This window comes from Sorex fumeus, unplaced genomic scaffold (assembly GCF_029834395.1).
Source record: "Sorex fumeus unplaced genomic scaffold, SorFum_2.1 ptg000011l, whole genome shotgun sequence".
NCBI lineage: Eukaryota > Metazoa > Chordata > Mammalia > Eulipotyphla > Soricidae > Sorex > Sorex fumeus.
In genome coordinates this window covers 6,075,749-6,089,896 of record NW_026606068.1, presented here as the reverse complement: position 1 = coordinate 6,089,896, position 14,148 = coordinate 6,075,749, and the positions used below count along the sequence as shown (strand labels likewise).

Genomic DNA, 14,148 nt, shown 5'->3' with positions numbered 1-14,148 from the left:
GGCGCCCCAACAGGAAGGGCAGTGAGGAGGGAGAAGCCCGGGTCCCCCTGCCAGAGTGGGGTGGGGGCACACACGACCTCACCGGGGCCATCGGGCAGTCACCATGTGGGCCTCTCACTAGACTGTGATCCCAGACAACCCTGAGTACTGGACCCTGAGATCCCAAGGCTACTGCCAGCTCCCCGCTACTCAGGCAGGTCTCGGGGCCCAATGCTGAGTGACCTCAGAGGTGATCACAGGCTGTGAGGAGGGGAAGGAGGGCACCTCACAGCCCTTCCGCAGCCTTGACAATAAACACCGTTGTATGGCAAACGCTGTTTGCATTTTCTCGGACAGGCTAGCAAGGTGTTACGGCTCAGCACTGCTGACTGCTGGGGTCAGCCTGGAGTAGCCGAGGCCAGGTCCTGAGGCTCTGCCAGTCCCAGAGCCCAGAGCACCCCATCCTTAGCCCCTGGGCCTTGTTTGTTGATGCCTGAGTTCAAGCAGGAGGCTCCGCCCGGGGGTGCTGCTCAGGCCTCACGTGGGGTCACAGCATGTGTCCTGTTGAATCTGGGTGCAGATGTGAGGAAAATGCACCCTAACGGGGCAATCATGGGAAAGCCTCGCCCGCAATGGCCTGGCCTGTCTTTCTTTCACCGTGCAGTGGATGAAGATGTGAGCGTGAGAGGCTAACCCAAATCCAACCACACCGGCAACCTGGGAACAGCTTCCGCACTTCTGCTGGCCTGTGAGAGGCCTCTGGAAGCCCTACCACCAACACCAGCACTGCCAGGGAATGGCCCCCAGTGCTCGGGACCATGCGGAGGGCAGAGTCCCTTAGTCCACCACTGCGGCATAGAGACTCCAGTGTGACACCGAAGATCTGAGGCTTGTCTTCACCAGCCCTGTGACAGCCCTGAGATAGCCCCAAGACCCATTAGAAGTCATGGGTGGGCTCACTCTCCTGCTCCGCAGCCCAGCCAGGGACTCCCAGCCTGGGCCAGACGCCACCCCATTGCTACCATCATAAGGACTGGTCTCGCCAAGGGACACTTGGAGCCACATCCTAGGAGACAGTCACTTTCCTACCATGGCCAGAAAGCCCCGGGCTGTGTGGGACACTGGCTCTTTCTCTCGTCACACTGGTTTGGGGAGACCTAACTGTATTTTGCCTCTGGTGAAAAGCTGCACTGTAGTCATATGAACAAACATCTCATCATAACACAAAGGTGAAAATAAATATTACCGTCCCCACTAATTTCATCTGCAGATCCAGGAGGCATGCAAAGAGAGGGGGACAGAGGGAGAGGGAGGGAGAGAGGAAAAACACTATTAGAATGACAGGAACAGAGGCTCACCCCCCACTAGAGTTCCCGGGGCACAGCTGCAGGGCGAGCTTGCACTCTGCTCCAAGCTGCCTGTGCACGCGTGTGCGTGCGCGTGCTCTGCCCTAGGGTGCCTGTGTGTGTGCACATGTGCACTCTGATCCAAGATACCGGTGTGCATATGTGTGTGTGTGTGTGTGTGTGTGTGTGTGCACGCTGCCCCAGAGTGCTTCTGTGTATATGTGCCCTGCCCAAAGTGCCTGTGTGTGTGCCCTGCCCCAGGGTGCCTGTGTGTGTGTGCTCTGCCCCAGGGTGCCTCTGTGTGTGTGTGTGTGTGTGTGTGTGTGTGTGTGTGTGCGAACCCTGCTCCAGGGTGCCTATGTGCGTGTGTGTGCTTGTGCATGTGCGTGCACACGCACTCTGTCCCAGGTGTCTGGGAGCCTGCCAGGCCAGTCGCCCGCATTCAGCAAAGCCCTGGCTCTACACACATCCCCGAGGAAGGTGGACACAGCCATGGGGTAGACACACCCTCACCACTCTTCTCTCACTAAGCGGCTCTGGATGGGGGCGGGGTCTCTGTGCTTTCCCGGGAGCTCCCCGACAGCCCCGGCTGCCTCCTCTGCTCCGCAGCATCCCAGATTCCCTCCCCCGTTACTGCGTGCTGCGTGGGGAGTGCGGGAAGCCACCGCCAGGCCCCGTCATGCACCCACAAACAGGCCGATGGGCAGCAGGAGCGCGGCCCCAAGGGGCATCAGCCAGGCAGCGGGCGGGCAGGCTGCAGGCGCCGGGGCACAGCCTGGCCAGTAAGCCTGTGCAGAAAGGAGCAGTACCGGCGGAAGGAGGCTCGTGGGAGCAGAAGACCAGGGGGAAGAAGCGCCTAGCCCTCTTAGCTCTGTGCTGGCAGTGAGTGATTCCTTCACAGAGACGCAGGAGGGGAGAGAGAAACAGAGACATTATTTCAGTAGGAAAGAAAACGTCTGCAACATTTTAAAGGTACAGCCACGAACACACACACACCACTACAAGGCTTTTACCTGTCAGTGGTGCCCTGCGTTACCATGCTTGGCCTGGGTTGTCCAAAACCACGGGTATTTTAAAGGGTTATGTCCTCTTTCCGCAGAAATAAGCACAGGACAGAGGAAATTTCGGCAAGAGAGAATAGGGCCAGTGACACAAGGCAACCACTGATTTTACAAACAGAGCGGAAAGGAGGCCCAGGAAGTGACCCGAATGTCTGTGATGGTCAGCACATACCAGGTGGCAGCCCGTGGCTTGTGGAAGCTGTCTGAGCTGCCCCTGGGGGACTCGGGCCCGGGCACACCTGGGGCTCTGCCGGGTCCCAGGAGCAGACACACGAGTTCAGGCAGGGGTGGCCATGGCAGATCCACGGGTGTGAGGACCTTGCACACAGGTCCTACCATGAACCCACAGGACAGCATTTGACACCGGTGTAGTCTGGAGCAGGGGCAGAGGGCATGAGCGGCTGAGAGGCGGCCAGCATGGGGTAACGAACAGCACTGCCCAGGGTTCTGGGTGGCCAGGCCAGAGTGTGCAGGTCCTCAGCAGGACTGGAGAGCAATTCCCATGAGCACTAACAGAGCCCACTGCGCAGTGGTCCCTGGTCTTGGGAGCACATATGCAGGAGTGGTTCTGTGGGCCCTGCCAGGGTGGACGCCTCACTTTCCACTGACTTGTCTGAACACCTCACTGAGACGTGGCCCAGCAAAGGCCCATCAAGCCTGCAGCTCTCTTTCCAAGGTCCGGGAAGGATGGAGATCAAAGCAGGGCTGTGCGTAAGAGGGAGCAGACGGGCCCCACGCCCATAGCCACGCACGCTCAACTCTGGGGCCTCGGGACAGCACAGCCCTCCCCTGAGCAGGAGCTTCCGGAGGGCGTGGGAGAGCATCAGGCCAGCCAAACCCCTGCAGCTCAGAGTAGTCGACCTTTTCTCTGTTCCCACGGCCCAGACCCCATCAAGCCAGCTCATCCTCCTGCTTTGCTCGGGCATCCAGCAGCTCCGTGGAGAGCTATCACTGAGTGCTTAGGTCCCAGGCCTGATACAGCACACAGGCTGGTGGACAAGGGTCTCTACAGTCCTTCCCTACCATCTGGGATGAGAGCCACAGAGGAGAGCAGGAGTGGTCAGGGAAGGCTTCCAGGAGGTGGCAGCACCTGCCCTGTTCAGAATATCAAGGAAGCACTTGGCAGGAATCAAAGGAAATGGGGTCGGCCTGAACCCCCTGTCTGCACTGCCGAAGTACTGCTCCATGCCTCGGGGTGCAGGGAAAGGCTCTGTGCCTCAAGGTCAGGGTGGCCCTAGAGCCGCATGGCCAGGAGGGTTGCTTCCAAGTCTCTTCCTGTGCATCTGTTATGGGGAGGAGGAGCCTTGTGGGGCTGCGGGGCTCACCCAGGGCCCTAACTGCGGTGCAGTTTCCTGTAGGCGCTGGGCCTGCTCTGGATATAAATCCTGACCCCACCGCCCACACACTGCCACAGCACTCCTGGCCCCTGCCCTTCTATCAGTCTGGCGGCTGCAGACCACACTGGGTCCTGCCATGTGATCACTGTCCCAGGGGTGGGGGGACTTCTGCAGGGCTCCGGGGTGGGTGGTCACATAGCTGGCGAACACCACACTGGAGATTCAGGTGCAATGGGAGGCAGGCAGTTAGGGATGGTCAGGGGCCCTGCAGGAATGCCAGCAGCTGCCCACAGTCCCCAGCAAACTGCTGGCCACTGCTGATGTTGGGGGGTCAAGTCTGAAGGAGGGAAGGGGATGGAGGCTTGCAGGCACAGATCAGCACTGGACAGAGGACCACCTCAGGCTCTTGCCCGGAAGGCTGCCCACACCTTAAGTAAGAGGGTGGCAGCACCTCTGGGCTCAGAGCAGGGAGCACCCGAGAGCCTGCAGGGAATGTGGCTGGGAGGGGCAGTGTGGGTGGGAGCAGAGGCAGTCTACACGGGTTCTAGAGTGCCCGAGAACACTCTAGAACACCCTGCTGAGACCTTCGTTGACCGACCCCGCCCGTGCTCTCACGTGGGTGCTCAGAGACCTGCTCTTCATCAGGTGAGCCATCCCTGCAGGACTGCCCATATCCCCAGCACAGAGCGGCCAGGGGATGAGGGAGAGGCTGAGCCTTGTTCAGCGCTGCAGAATGCTCCAGGCCAGGCCGGAAGCAGCTTGGTCATGGACTGTCCATTCAAGCAGAGCAGCCCGAACTGACCTGGTGTCCAGAGCCCTTTTCAGAAGAAACCACTCAGCGTCCTCCAGGAAACCTGTCCCCCGCCAGGGGCCGCTGCCGTGGGGTCTCACCCACTCGGGGAACACGGCAGAGCAGTGCTACCCGGGAACTCAAGAGACTCCCGCAGCCGCACCTGCACACATCCAGCCCCCCAGTCAGCCGCCACAAGCATGGTTCTGCCGAGGTGACTCCTCCAGAGTGTGGAGAGAGACAGTCATTTCCACAAAGGGAGATGAAAGCTGGCCACAGGGAGGTGCTGGCTGGGCAAGGGTCAGGTTTGGAGCCCAGGGCTGTCACATGGGGACACAGCCCCAGCCCCGACGTCCCATCGTGTTTCCGTGGGAAAACATGGGTGGAGAGCAGCATCCCCACCTGCCACAGCGTTAACCATGAACACAGAGGTGCTGGTGGGGACAGACGCCTGCAGAGCCTGATCCCTGAGAACACTGAGTGCATGGTGGTTCTGGACAGTCAGGCACATGACACTGGGTGCTGGAGAGGACCAACACTCTACAGCTGACAGGACATTAAGACTGAGTGACCGGGACTCCGGGAACCGTACAGACATATGCCACACACCTGGCCAGGGCCATAGCCAGGGACTGACAGAGGGTCACGCAGACTCGGGGACAGAGAGCTGGACTCACATACCAGAAGCGGACACAGTGCTCTTCCTTGGGGAGGCGGGTGGGCCTTACCTGACACGGAGACGGCGTGTGGCCGCACACCCTGCTTCTCGCTGTTGGCCAACCTGCAACAGAGGTACAGGATGTGGAGGCGTGCCTGGCCACAGCACTGCAGGACAACACCAGAGAGCCCGCTTCCGGAGGTAAACCAACAAAGACTCCCCCCAGTCATGGGCCACTGGGCAGCGATAACTCAGACAAGCTGGGGTTGGGGGCAGGAACTTCAGAGGAAACCCAAGAGCCAATGTCTATGCAGCTGGCCTGGTCAGGGGCCGGACTGGTCTTGCCTCAAGTTTCGCTCCCCAGTACCCCATACAGTTCCCTCGCCTCTGCCAAGAGTGGCCCAAGAGCAGAGCCCAGAGCAGCCGCTGAGCACCACCAGGTGCCACGGCCCCAACAAAACATCAGCAGCCTCCCCGGGGAGCAGGATGAGGCACATGCCCCCTGCACTCGATGGAGACGCACAGAGTAGATGCGGTCACCGGCTCAGGATTTTAAGGACACTGGAAACGAGGCCCTTCAGTGTGGGGACACCAGTCATGTGGGTGCTTCCGACGCCAGAACACCCATCCAGACACTCGGCGTTTCTCTGGGAGCACTGAGAGCAGTTTCACTCACGGGCCCCCAGCAGGGCTGGACCGAGCTGGGGAAGTCAGCCTGCCTTCTGTGGCCAGCACCCTGAACAGCACCTGTGGCTTCAGGCACACGCTCCAGAGCCCAGTGTCTCCCCTTCCCCCCAGCCCCCTCGCCCCAGCCCACCCACCCACCTGTCACCCCTGGGGGCAGTGGGCAGAAGGCGCCAAGCCGGGTCTGCAGACCCCTAAGGCTGCCCGGCTTATTCTGAGCAGGGTCTGTGTTCATCCCCCAGGCTTGCTGGTGGCAGTGGGGGAAGCTCTGTGCTCCCATTATGCAACTGCCCGAGCCCCCTGGGTAGCCCCGCTGAGTTTGAGGGCAGGGGCAACTGGGCACCAGTGCTGCGAGGTCACGAGTATCCTGAGACTGACCCTCCGGTGGCTTCAGGGCAACGAGGGCGCCTCTTCCTTTCCCCAGGGCCTTCACACCCCACCACCGTCCTGCGGCTGGAGGCACCGGCCGTCAGTGGGAGACTCTGCCCGGAGATGGCTGGGGAGGAGGAGGAGTATAAGTGGCCAGACTGGCCGGGAGTGTGCAGGATATGGAGCCAGGGGGACGCAGGACGGGAAGGGCCATGCAAGGGTCCCGAGAGCCGATACCACCCTGCTAACGCTTCTACCGCCTGGACTGTGACAGTCCCGCTGGGCTTATGCAGGGTCTCATCACTGGGACTGCGTGCTCAGCTCCCTGACGTGACTGAAGACTTACTTGCTTCTTCCAGGAAACATGTGCTAGGCAGTTCCCTGACATATCTCTAGCACATGGGATGTGGGTAGCAGAACACTCCCGATAGCTGCCAATGGGAACCCCCCAGACGGACTCACACACAGGTACACACAGATATATAGACACACTAGACACACACAGAGAGACAAATACACACAAAGAGAAACACAAACATACATAGACAAACACAAACAGCATACAGAGAAACAGACACAGACACTGACACACACAGGCACAGACATGAGACACACATACACACAGAGATATACACACAGACACCAACAGAGACACACAGAGACACAAACACAGAGATATACAGACACACACACAGACACACAGCGGCACTTACTTTGGTATGGATGGCAAAGCCCGTTCACCTTCTGTGGGAGGAAGAGACTGAGGTTCAGTGGCATGCTCTGTCAAGACTAAGCAAGGGCCAGCTGGGCCAGCTCCACTCTCGGCAGAAGCTCGGAGGGACATCCGTCTACCCAGGGCCTCAGGGTGCTGACCCCTTCCCACCACACAAACAGAGTCTGCAGGTGTTGCATGGTCAGCAGCGCACCCTGACATGCGTGGCTGGGCGGGGGGTGTCTCCAGGCGCAGACTACATTCCCATCCAAAGCGCTGACCACTGAGCCTCAGGGTCAGTCATGGACCAGCCACCTCATGGGGAACAAGGACATGGGCACAGAGTGGGAGCTGGTGGGGACAAAGACAGGGGTACCGGGAGGGAGCTGGCAGGGGCAGAGACAGGGGTTCAGGGCAGAAGCTGGCGGAGACAGAGACATGGGCACAGGGCAGGAGCTGGCAGGGAAAGAGACGGGTACAGGGTAGGGGCTGGCAGGGACAGAGACACAAGCACGGGGCAGGAACTGGCGGGGATGCAACAGCAGGAGGCAAGGACACATGACACCCAGCAGGGTGCAGCTGCCCCCTACCCCCGTCTAACTGGCCATCCCTGGGGACAGAGGAACCTGTTGCAGATCTCCATGAAAACACAGGGGGTCCCCAGAGGGCGGGTGCAGGGTCATCCCCCCACCAGGCTCCAGTGAATTACTCAGCTTCAAACCACCACCAGCTGATGCCAGCCTTAGGCATTGTCTGCCAAACCCACCCAGGAGCCAGTGCCCCGACAGGAGGGTGAACAGGGCCAGTCCAGGTGGGTCCTGACCCGGCAGGGCGGAGGGGCCTCCAGGGAAGGGAAGGATACACCTGCCTCTCTGCTCCTCGGTCTTAGGACAGACCTGTGCCCACCCCGCCCCACCAAACTCCAGGGGCCTATGTGCTGGCCTGAGCAGGTCTCCAGGAGCCTTTGTTGCCACACTGGGATGGGCTATGCACGCCACATCTCCTGGTCACGCTGTTGGTTGTGTGTGCCACATCTCCCAATCACAGGTCACACCACTGGCTACGCATCCCATATCTCCTGGTCACACTGTCAGCTGCACATGCTGCATCTTTGGTCACACCATCGGCTGTGCGTGCCTCATCTCCCGGTCACACCGTCGGCTGTGTGTGCTGCATCTCCCGGTCACACCGCCAACTGTGTGTGCTGCATCTCCCAGTCACACCGTCAGCTGTGCGTGCCGTATGCATGTCCCAGTCACACCGTCGGCTGTGCGTGCCGCATCTCCCGGTCATACCGTCAATTGTGTGTGCCGCATCTCCCAGTCACACAACTGGCTGCGTGTGCTGCATCTCCTGGGTGGCGCTCAGAGATATGCACCCAGAACGACCCAGTCACTCTGCTTCCCTCTCTCCCCGGAGAACCAGGCTAATGCAGGAAGGCTGATGCTGCTTTGTGGGCTCCCAAGTCACTTGGGTGGAACTGGCTAGGAATTCTGCAGGGCTCTGCCATGTCCCCCGTGCAGGCGCCACCCCTAAAGCTTGCCACCTCAGGAGTAGGGTTGAGAGAAACAAAGCAATGGGTGGGTACCCAAAGAGCTCCAGGAGAGCCTGCCATGGGGACAGAAAGGTGTCATCTGCTGTGAGGACAGACAGGCATCACCTGCTATGGGGAACAGACAGAGCTCATGCCTGCCGTGGGGACAGAGGTGCCTCTGTGCTGGGAGCTCCTGAGGGCCTGACAAACAGACCCACTGATGGCACCTCCGTTAATCAGAGCATGCCCGAGGGGCTGGGCTTCTGCAGAAAGCGGCCCACCTTTCGTTCTGGTTGGCTTCCCCTTTTCGTCGGGGTCCTTCCCGTGGCCCTGCCTGGAGCAAGCTCTGATGTCCCAGTGCAGCTGTTCATGCCGGTGACCGATAGTCCATGGCCCAGTGTCCCCATACCCAAGGGGCCAATACCCTGCGGGGCACAGGCCCAGGATGGTCCCCGACAACCCCCATGAGAGTGCCATGGCTGACAGGCCAGGAGTCCCCCACTGAAGACTGCCACTGTTCTTGACACTTCACTTTTTTGTGGCTCTAACCTCCGAGTTGACAAGGAGGAAATGGGGGCTACTTCAGGATCACAAGGGACACCTAAGAAAATGGCGACCATAGGACCAGGGCAATAGAACAGCAGGGAGGGGGGTCTGCCCTGCATACAGCTAACCCGGGACCAACCCCCAGCACCCCACACAGTCCCTGAGCCCCCCCCCCCCGACAGGAGTGAGCCCTGAGCATCACCAGGTGTGACCCCAAAATTTAAAAAAAGCAAGCAGTGACACTTATTTGTACACAGTGACAAGAACCAAAAAAACCCTGTCAGACAATGTCGGGAATATGGGACGGGGCACAGCGGTGTCCCCACACACCACCCAGAGCTGCCGGACACCCTCAGCACCCACGGGCAACTCACCTTTCTGAGGCCGGACGATGAAAGACTGCGAGGCCCCGCTCACCAGCCGGCAGTAGCCGTCGATCAGGTCGGCCATGTTCTCTGCGATGGTGAGGGACGGTGCAGTCACTGTGAGGGGCTGCACAGGACAGAGAGGTTGTCGGTCACCGGCACAAACAGCTGTGCCGGGACATCAGAGCTTGCTCCAGGCATGGTCACGGGAAGGACCCCAAGGAAAAGGGGGAGCCAACCAGAACGAAAGGTGGGCCGCTCCCTGCAGAAGCCCAGCCCCTCGGGCACGCTCTGATTAAGGGAGGCACTGAGCTCACACGTCAAGAATGGCTCATTTTAGAAAGTAGGCTACCAGCAGCTCTCGGTCCAACACCTGTTATACGTTTTCAATGCGAAAAACAAAGAGTGGACGTCCACTACTCCCCAGCACGCCCGGCCCTCAGGACTAGGAGCCCAGGTGTCAGCAGAGACAGAGACGCAGTGCCCTTCCCGGAGCAGCCGCCACGGGGACAGCCCTTCCCAGAGCAAGAGCTGGCCTGGGTCACAGCAGCCCGCCCCTCAGCAGCACTGCTCCACATTCCATTTGGGGACAGCGAAAAGGAGGCCAGCGGCAGACGCAGGCGGGCCGTCTCCACCTGCAGGTCTCAAAACCACAAGGCACCGCAGCCATCAGCCTGAGACCTAGCGTGTCTCCCGGGAGGGGCCCAGGGCCAGGGGAGCAGACACCCTTCCAGCCCATGCTAGACCCACGCACCAAGCCATGCATGGGGGCTCGGAGGCCTCCCCTGCAGGGTCACATCTGTCTCCCAGAGGGCATGGTCAGCTCACATGCATGTGTCACATGACGGCAGCCCTCACAGCAGCCCACATCTAGGGCGACTGTGGGGTGCACCCATCTTATCTCCCCCAAGGGTTGGGGCCCCCAAGGAAGGGTTTTTCCACTGGGTCCTAGAGCACCCTTGGGCTCCTGGCTGCTGTAGCTCGAGAAGAGCAGGACACGTGGCAGCAGGTACGAGTGCCCCCGGAGCATGGCACAGAAGGCTCTGCCAGGGAAGCAGCTGCTCACGCACACAAGGGTCGCCTCACCCAGGGGGTCACGAGGCGGGTGGCTGAGGAACAGAGGGTGGGTGAGGGGCAGCACCTTACCTCAGGGGCGCCTGCTATCTTCAGCTGCAGCGTCCCTTTGCGGTCCTTGTCCTCGCTGTGCGAATACTGAATGGTCTGCACTTGGTTGAAGTCAGCCAGGTGCGTGGGCTGGGGAGGGAGGGGACAGCCTGTGGGTGCCAGGCCGGCAGCCCCGCCAGCACATCCTGCACTGCAGTCCACAGTACAAAGAGCCTCCGGGAGCAAATGCAGGCACAGGGGACGGCCCGCCCGCTGCTGTCCAGGGAAGACACAGTGCCTGCCGTGCTCCTGGCGACCGGGAGGGGCAGTCACTGAAGCAGTCAGACAAGTCAGCTACTGAGCCACAGCAGGGAACAGGCAGCAAGGCCTGGAGGCCAGCTGGCCTGGTGAGGCCAGGAGCATGCGAACAGTCACCTCATCCTACACAGGAGCACCAGAGCAGGCGGATGAGGAGCAGCACACCATCCAGGGCTGTCCGGGCCACCCAACAGCCTCCTGCAGCTCCGACCTAAGCTCCTAGTCACTCCCCAGGGTCTAGAGTCGTATGCCCTCCATACAAGAGAACGTTTTTGCAGGCCATGTTTACACAGATCAACCCTATCCACCGCCATCAAGACCCAACGCATCTGAAATGTCTGGGAAACCATCTCCTTGGATAAGACAGCAACATAAGAATGACAACTGAGACCGGCTCCCAGAACAACTTAAAAACAAGAATTCCGAACTACGTAGAAATACAAGGAAAAGGCAATACTACCACCCACGAAAAGTGGCAAGACACGGTAAAGGACACCCCAGGCAACAGGCTGGGGCTGAGGAGCTCCGGGTCCAAGTTCCAGTACCTCCTGGTCCCCCTGGCACAACCAGTGGTCTGGGTAAAAATAAAACAATTTTTAACAAAAAAATGGTCTCTACTGCAAACATGATCAGATTTTTGTTTTGTTTTTTTGAGTCACACCAGGCATGCTCAGGGCTTCCTCCTGGCTCTGCACTCAGGAATCACTCCTGGCGATGCTCAGGGGATCACGGCGGGTGCCGGGACTGAACCTGGGCAGGTGTGGGCAAGGCTATCCCTCCACCCCAAAATGATTAGATTTTAACAGAAATTAGTGCATAAAGAACAACCCAGCCCCCTCTGCCAACGCCTGCCTGGCTCTCTCTCCTGTTGGAAGTGAGTCAGGATTTCCTGTCAGAGCCGGCATCTTAAGTCCCATCAGACCACTCCCTGCCAAGTTCTCAGCTGATCCCAATTTCTGTGAAGCTCAACTCAGCTTGCCATTCCATGTACAGTTCCCCGTGTGGAATAAAGGGAAGGTGTGACCTGTGATGCAGGTCTCGCTCATCTACTGGCCCCTGATGCTCCACTCATGCAGCACTGCTGATTGGGAAGCTCACGAGGGTTGCTAGAGGCCAGGCCACAGCACGGAGGCAGATGGGGGCTCTCATGGCACCTACCTCGCACATGGCCCACCTCAGTTCAGTCCCCGGCACCGCCTACCGGGTCCCCTTGCACAGAGCCAGGCGTGGCCCCCCCCAAAACAAAGCAGCCTATGTCTACACACAGGGGGTTTGGAGGGGACTCACAGGCTCCGGAGTTGTCTGCTCCAAGCCGACAGCCAACCAGAGGCTTGTGAAAACAACAGAGAGAAACCAGACGGGAAAGATCCGCATCTGCAGATATCCTCCAGAGCTCACTGTGGACTGGAGCAGCTCTAAGAAATCACGCGTGCCAGACCAAGCGGGCACACAGCGAGCAGGGCACTGGCCTGGCATGTGGCCAACCCAGTTCCAACCCCAGCACTGACAGGGTCTCCCAAGCCCCACCAGGTGTGATCCTGAGCACAGAGCCAGGATTAAGCCCCATGCACCGCCTAGGAGAGGCACAAAAATGAATAAAAAAAAAAAAGGAATTTTGGGGGGCTGGAGCAATAGCACAGCAGGTAGAGTGTTTGCCTTGTACACAGCCAACCCAGGTTCGATTCCCAGCATCCCATATGGTCCCCTGAGCACCGCCAGGAGTAATTCCTGAGTGCAAAGCCAGAAGTAACCCCTGTGTATTGCCAGGTATGACCCCAAAAAGCAAAATAAATAAATAAATAAATAAAAATAAAAACGGGAATTTTTCTTTGGGACTGGCCAGCCAGGGCTGCAGTATCTGGGAGCAGCTCGGCCCTCGATCTCTGGCTGTGACCAAATCCCCCAAGACGTCAGTGGCCTGACAGAACCCAGCAGGCCCGTGCTGCCTCAGGCCCCACAACTGGCAGACGGTATCTGTGTTCCCCGGAGACCAGAGCCTCCCTCCGCCACACCCCAGCCAGGGACCCCCCCACAACTCAGCCCAGCACCTGCTTCCTCCCGTCCAGGAAGCACTTGCGCATCCTCACCCGCCCGCCCAATCTCTCAGCCCCACAGACACTCACGTTGCAGCCCTTGTCCGTGAGGTAACTGATGCCTTCTTCAGGACCAATGGCCAGTTCCACCGAAATAATCCAGCTTGACTTAAAGAGGAAACAGGACAGAGAAGCAGAAGGAAAAAGGATGATTTTAGACAGACTCAAGGACAAGTGGGTTGGAGTTTAGACTAACAGGCAGTGCAGCCGGGGGCCCTGCTCAGACACGTGCAGGGGGTTGGGGGCGGTTCTGGAAGATTCTCTGAAGAAGGAAAAACCACAGGCTGCCCGTTCAGCCTTGGAAGACCAGCAGGGTCTGAGAGGCGGAACTGGGGCCTCTGGCCAATGATCAGTGAGGCAGGTCCCACCTTCACACGGGCAGCTTTCCTCACTGAGAGGACAGAAAGCAGAGTCCCAGCAGGGGACAAGTACTCCCAGGGCACACAGAGCCCCAGGCCCAGGGCGCCCCCACTCACCCCCAGGGCACACTTGAAGCATTCCTTGTCGAATCTGTACACCGGGGAGAGGATCTCAAAGAACTTGAGGATACTTTCTTCCCGGTTCAGGTTGGCAAACTGTCGAAACGTCTGCTGGATGAGCTTCCTTAGTGTTTTGGCCTGCGGGTGAAAACATAAGCCTGGCTCAGTCAACACAGAATAAAGACCGGGGCAGTGACTGCTGACACCAGGGCAGGACCATGACGCCACTTCCTCCTATCCATGCCCCTCGAGAGCTGCCGTCAGAGTCAGGGCTGTGCGGCATCCGTCAATGCTGGGGAGTGCACCAAGTGGACGCCAGACCCTAACCCTTCACTGGCTGGGGCAGGGCCTCCCGTGCAGCACAGCCCCAGTCCCTGAGTGGCTGCTAAGACAACGTTCAGTGGTTCTGAGCTGTGACCGTTCAGCTCTGTTTGGAAAGGCACCTCCCAAGCATGCTCAGGGCCCCAGGCCACACCGCCCAGGCGCTGCTCAGTCCAGGGCTCCAGGCCGCAGAGTATGTGAGGCACGTGCCCTGTCCAGCCTGACCTTCATTCTGAAACAGGAACCTAAAAGGCTGCCAGCATCATGCAGACTGGACCTTCCTCCTCGGGCTGCCCCACAGGGGCCTCCTACTAGTCCCACGTGGACCCCAGGCACTGAGCGCTATGGTCATTCAACATGGGCTACACCATCCCCAAGTAGCTGTTCTGCCCCTTTCCTGCCCCCAATGCAGCTGGGGGATAGGCCCCAGGCAGAGCCACATAAGCTGCAGT

General features: G+C 59.4%; 1 protein-coding gene across 12 annotated transcripts in view; it reads right to left on the bottom strand.

Annotated features, from left to right (window-relative positions):
* PTK2 (protein tyrosine kinase 2) overlaps nt 1-14,148 on the bottom strand; it is a 114,717-nt gene that overhangs the window by 42,554 nt on the left and 58,015 nt on the right. For 4 of the 12 annotated variants that reach the window (XM_056110917.1, XM_056110918.1, XM_056110919.1 and 1 more), the window contains exons 8-15: nt 13,373-13,513; nt 12,927-13,004; nt 10,528-10,635; nt 9,391-9,508; nt 6,938-6,968; nt 5,242-5,294; nt 2,135-2,218; nt 1,226-1,243 (exon numbers count right to left, since the gene is read on the bottom strand). In XM_056110917.1, coding sequence (XP_055966892.1) covers nt 1,226-1,243; nt 2,135-2,218; nt 5,242-5,294; nt 6,938-6,968; nt 9,391-9,508; nt 10,528-10,635; nt 12,927-13,004; nt 13,373-13,513 — 631 coding nt within the window. The remainder of the gene's footprint in view (nt 1-1,225; nt 1,244-2,134; nt 2,219-5,241; nt 5,295-6,937; nt 6,969-9,390; nt 9,509-10,527; nt 10,636-12,926; nt 13,005-13,372; nt 13,514-14,148) is intronic. The other 8 variants (XM_056110920.1, XM_056110911.1, XM_056110914.1 and 5 more) reach the window with 2 other exon arrangements.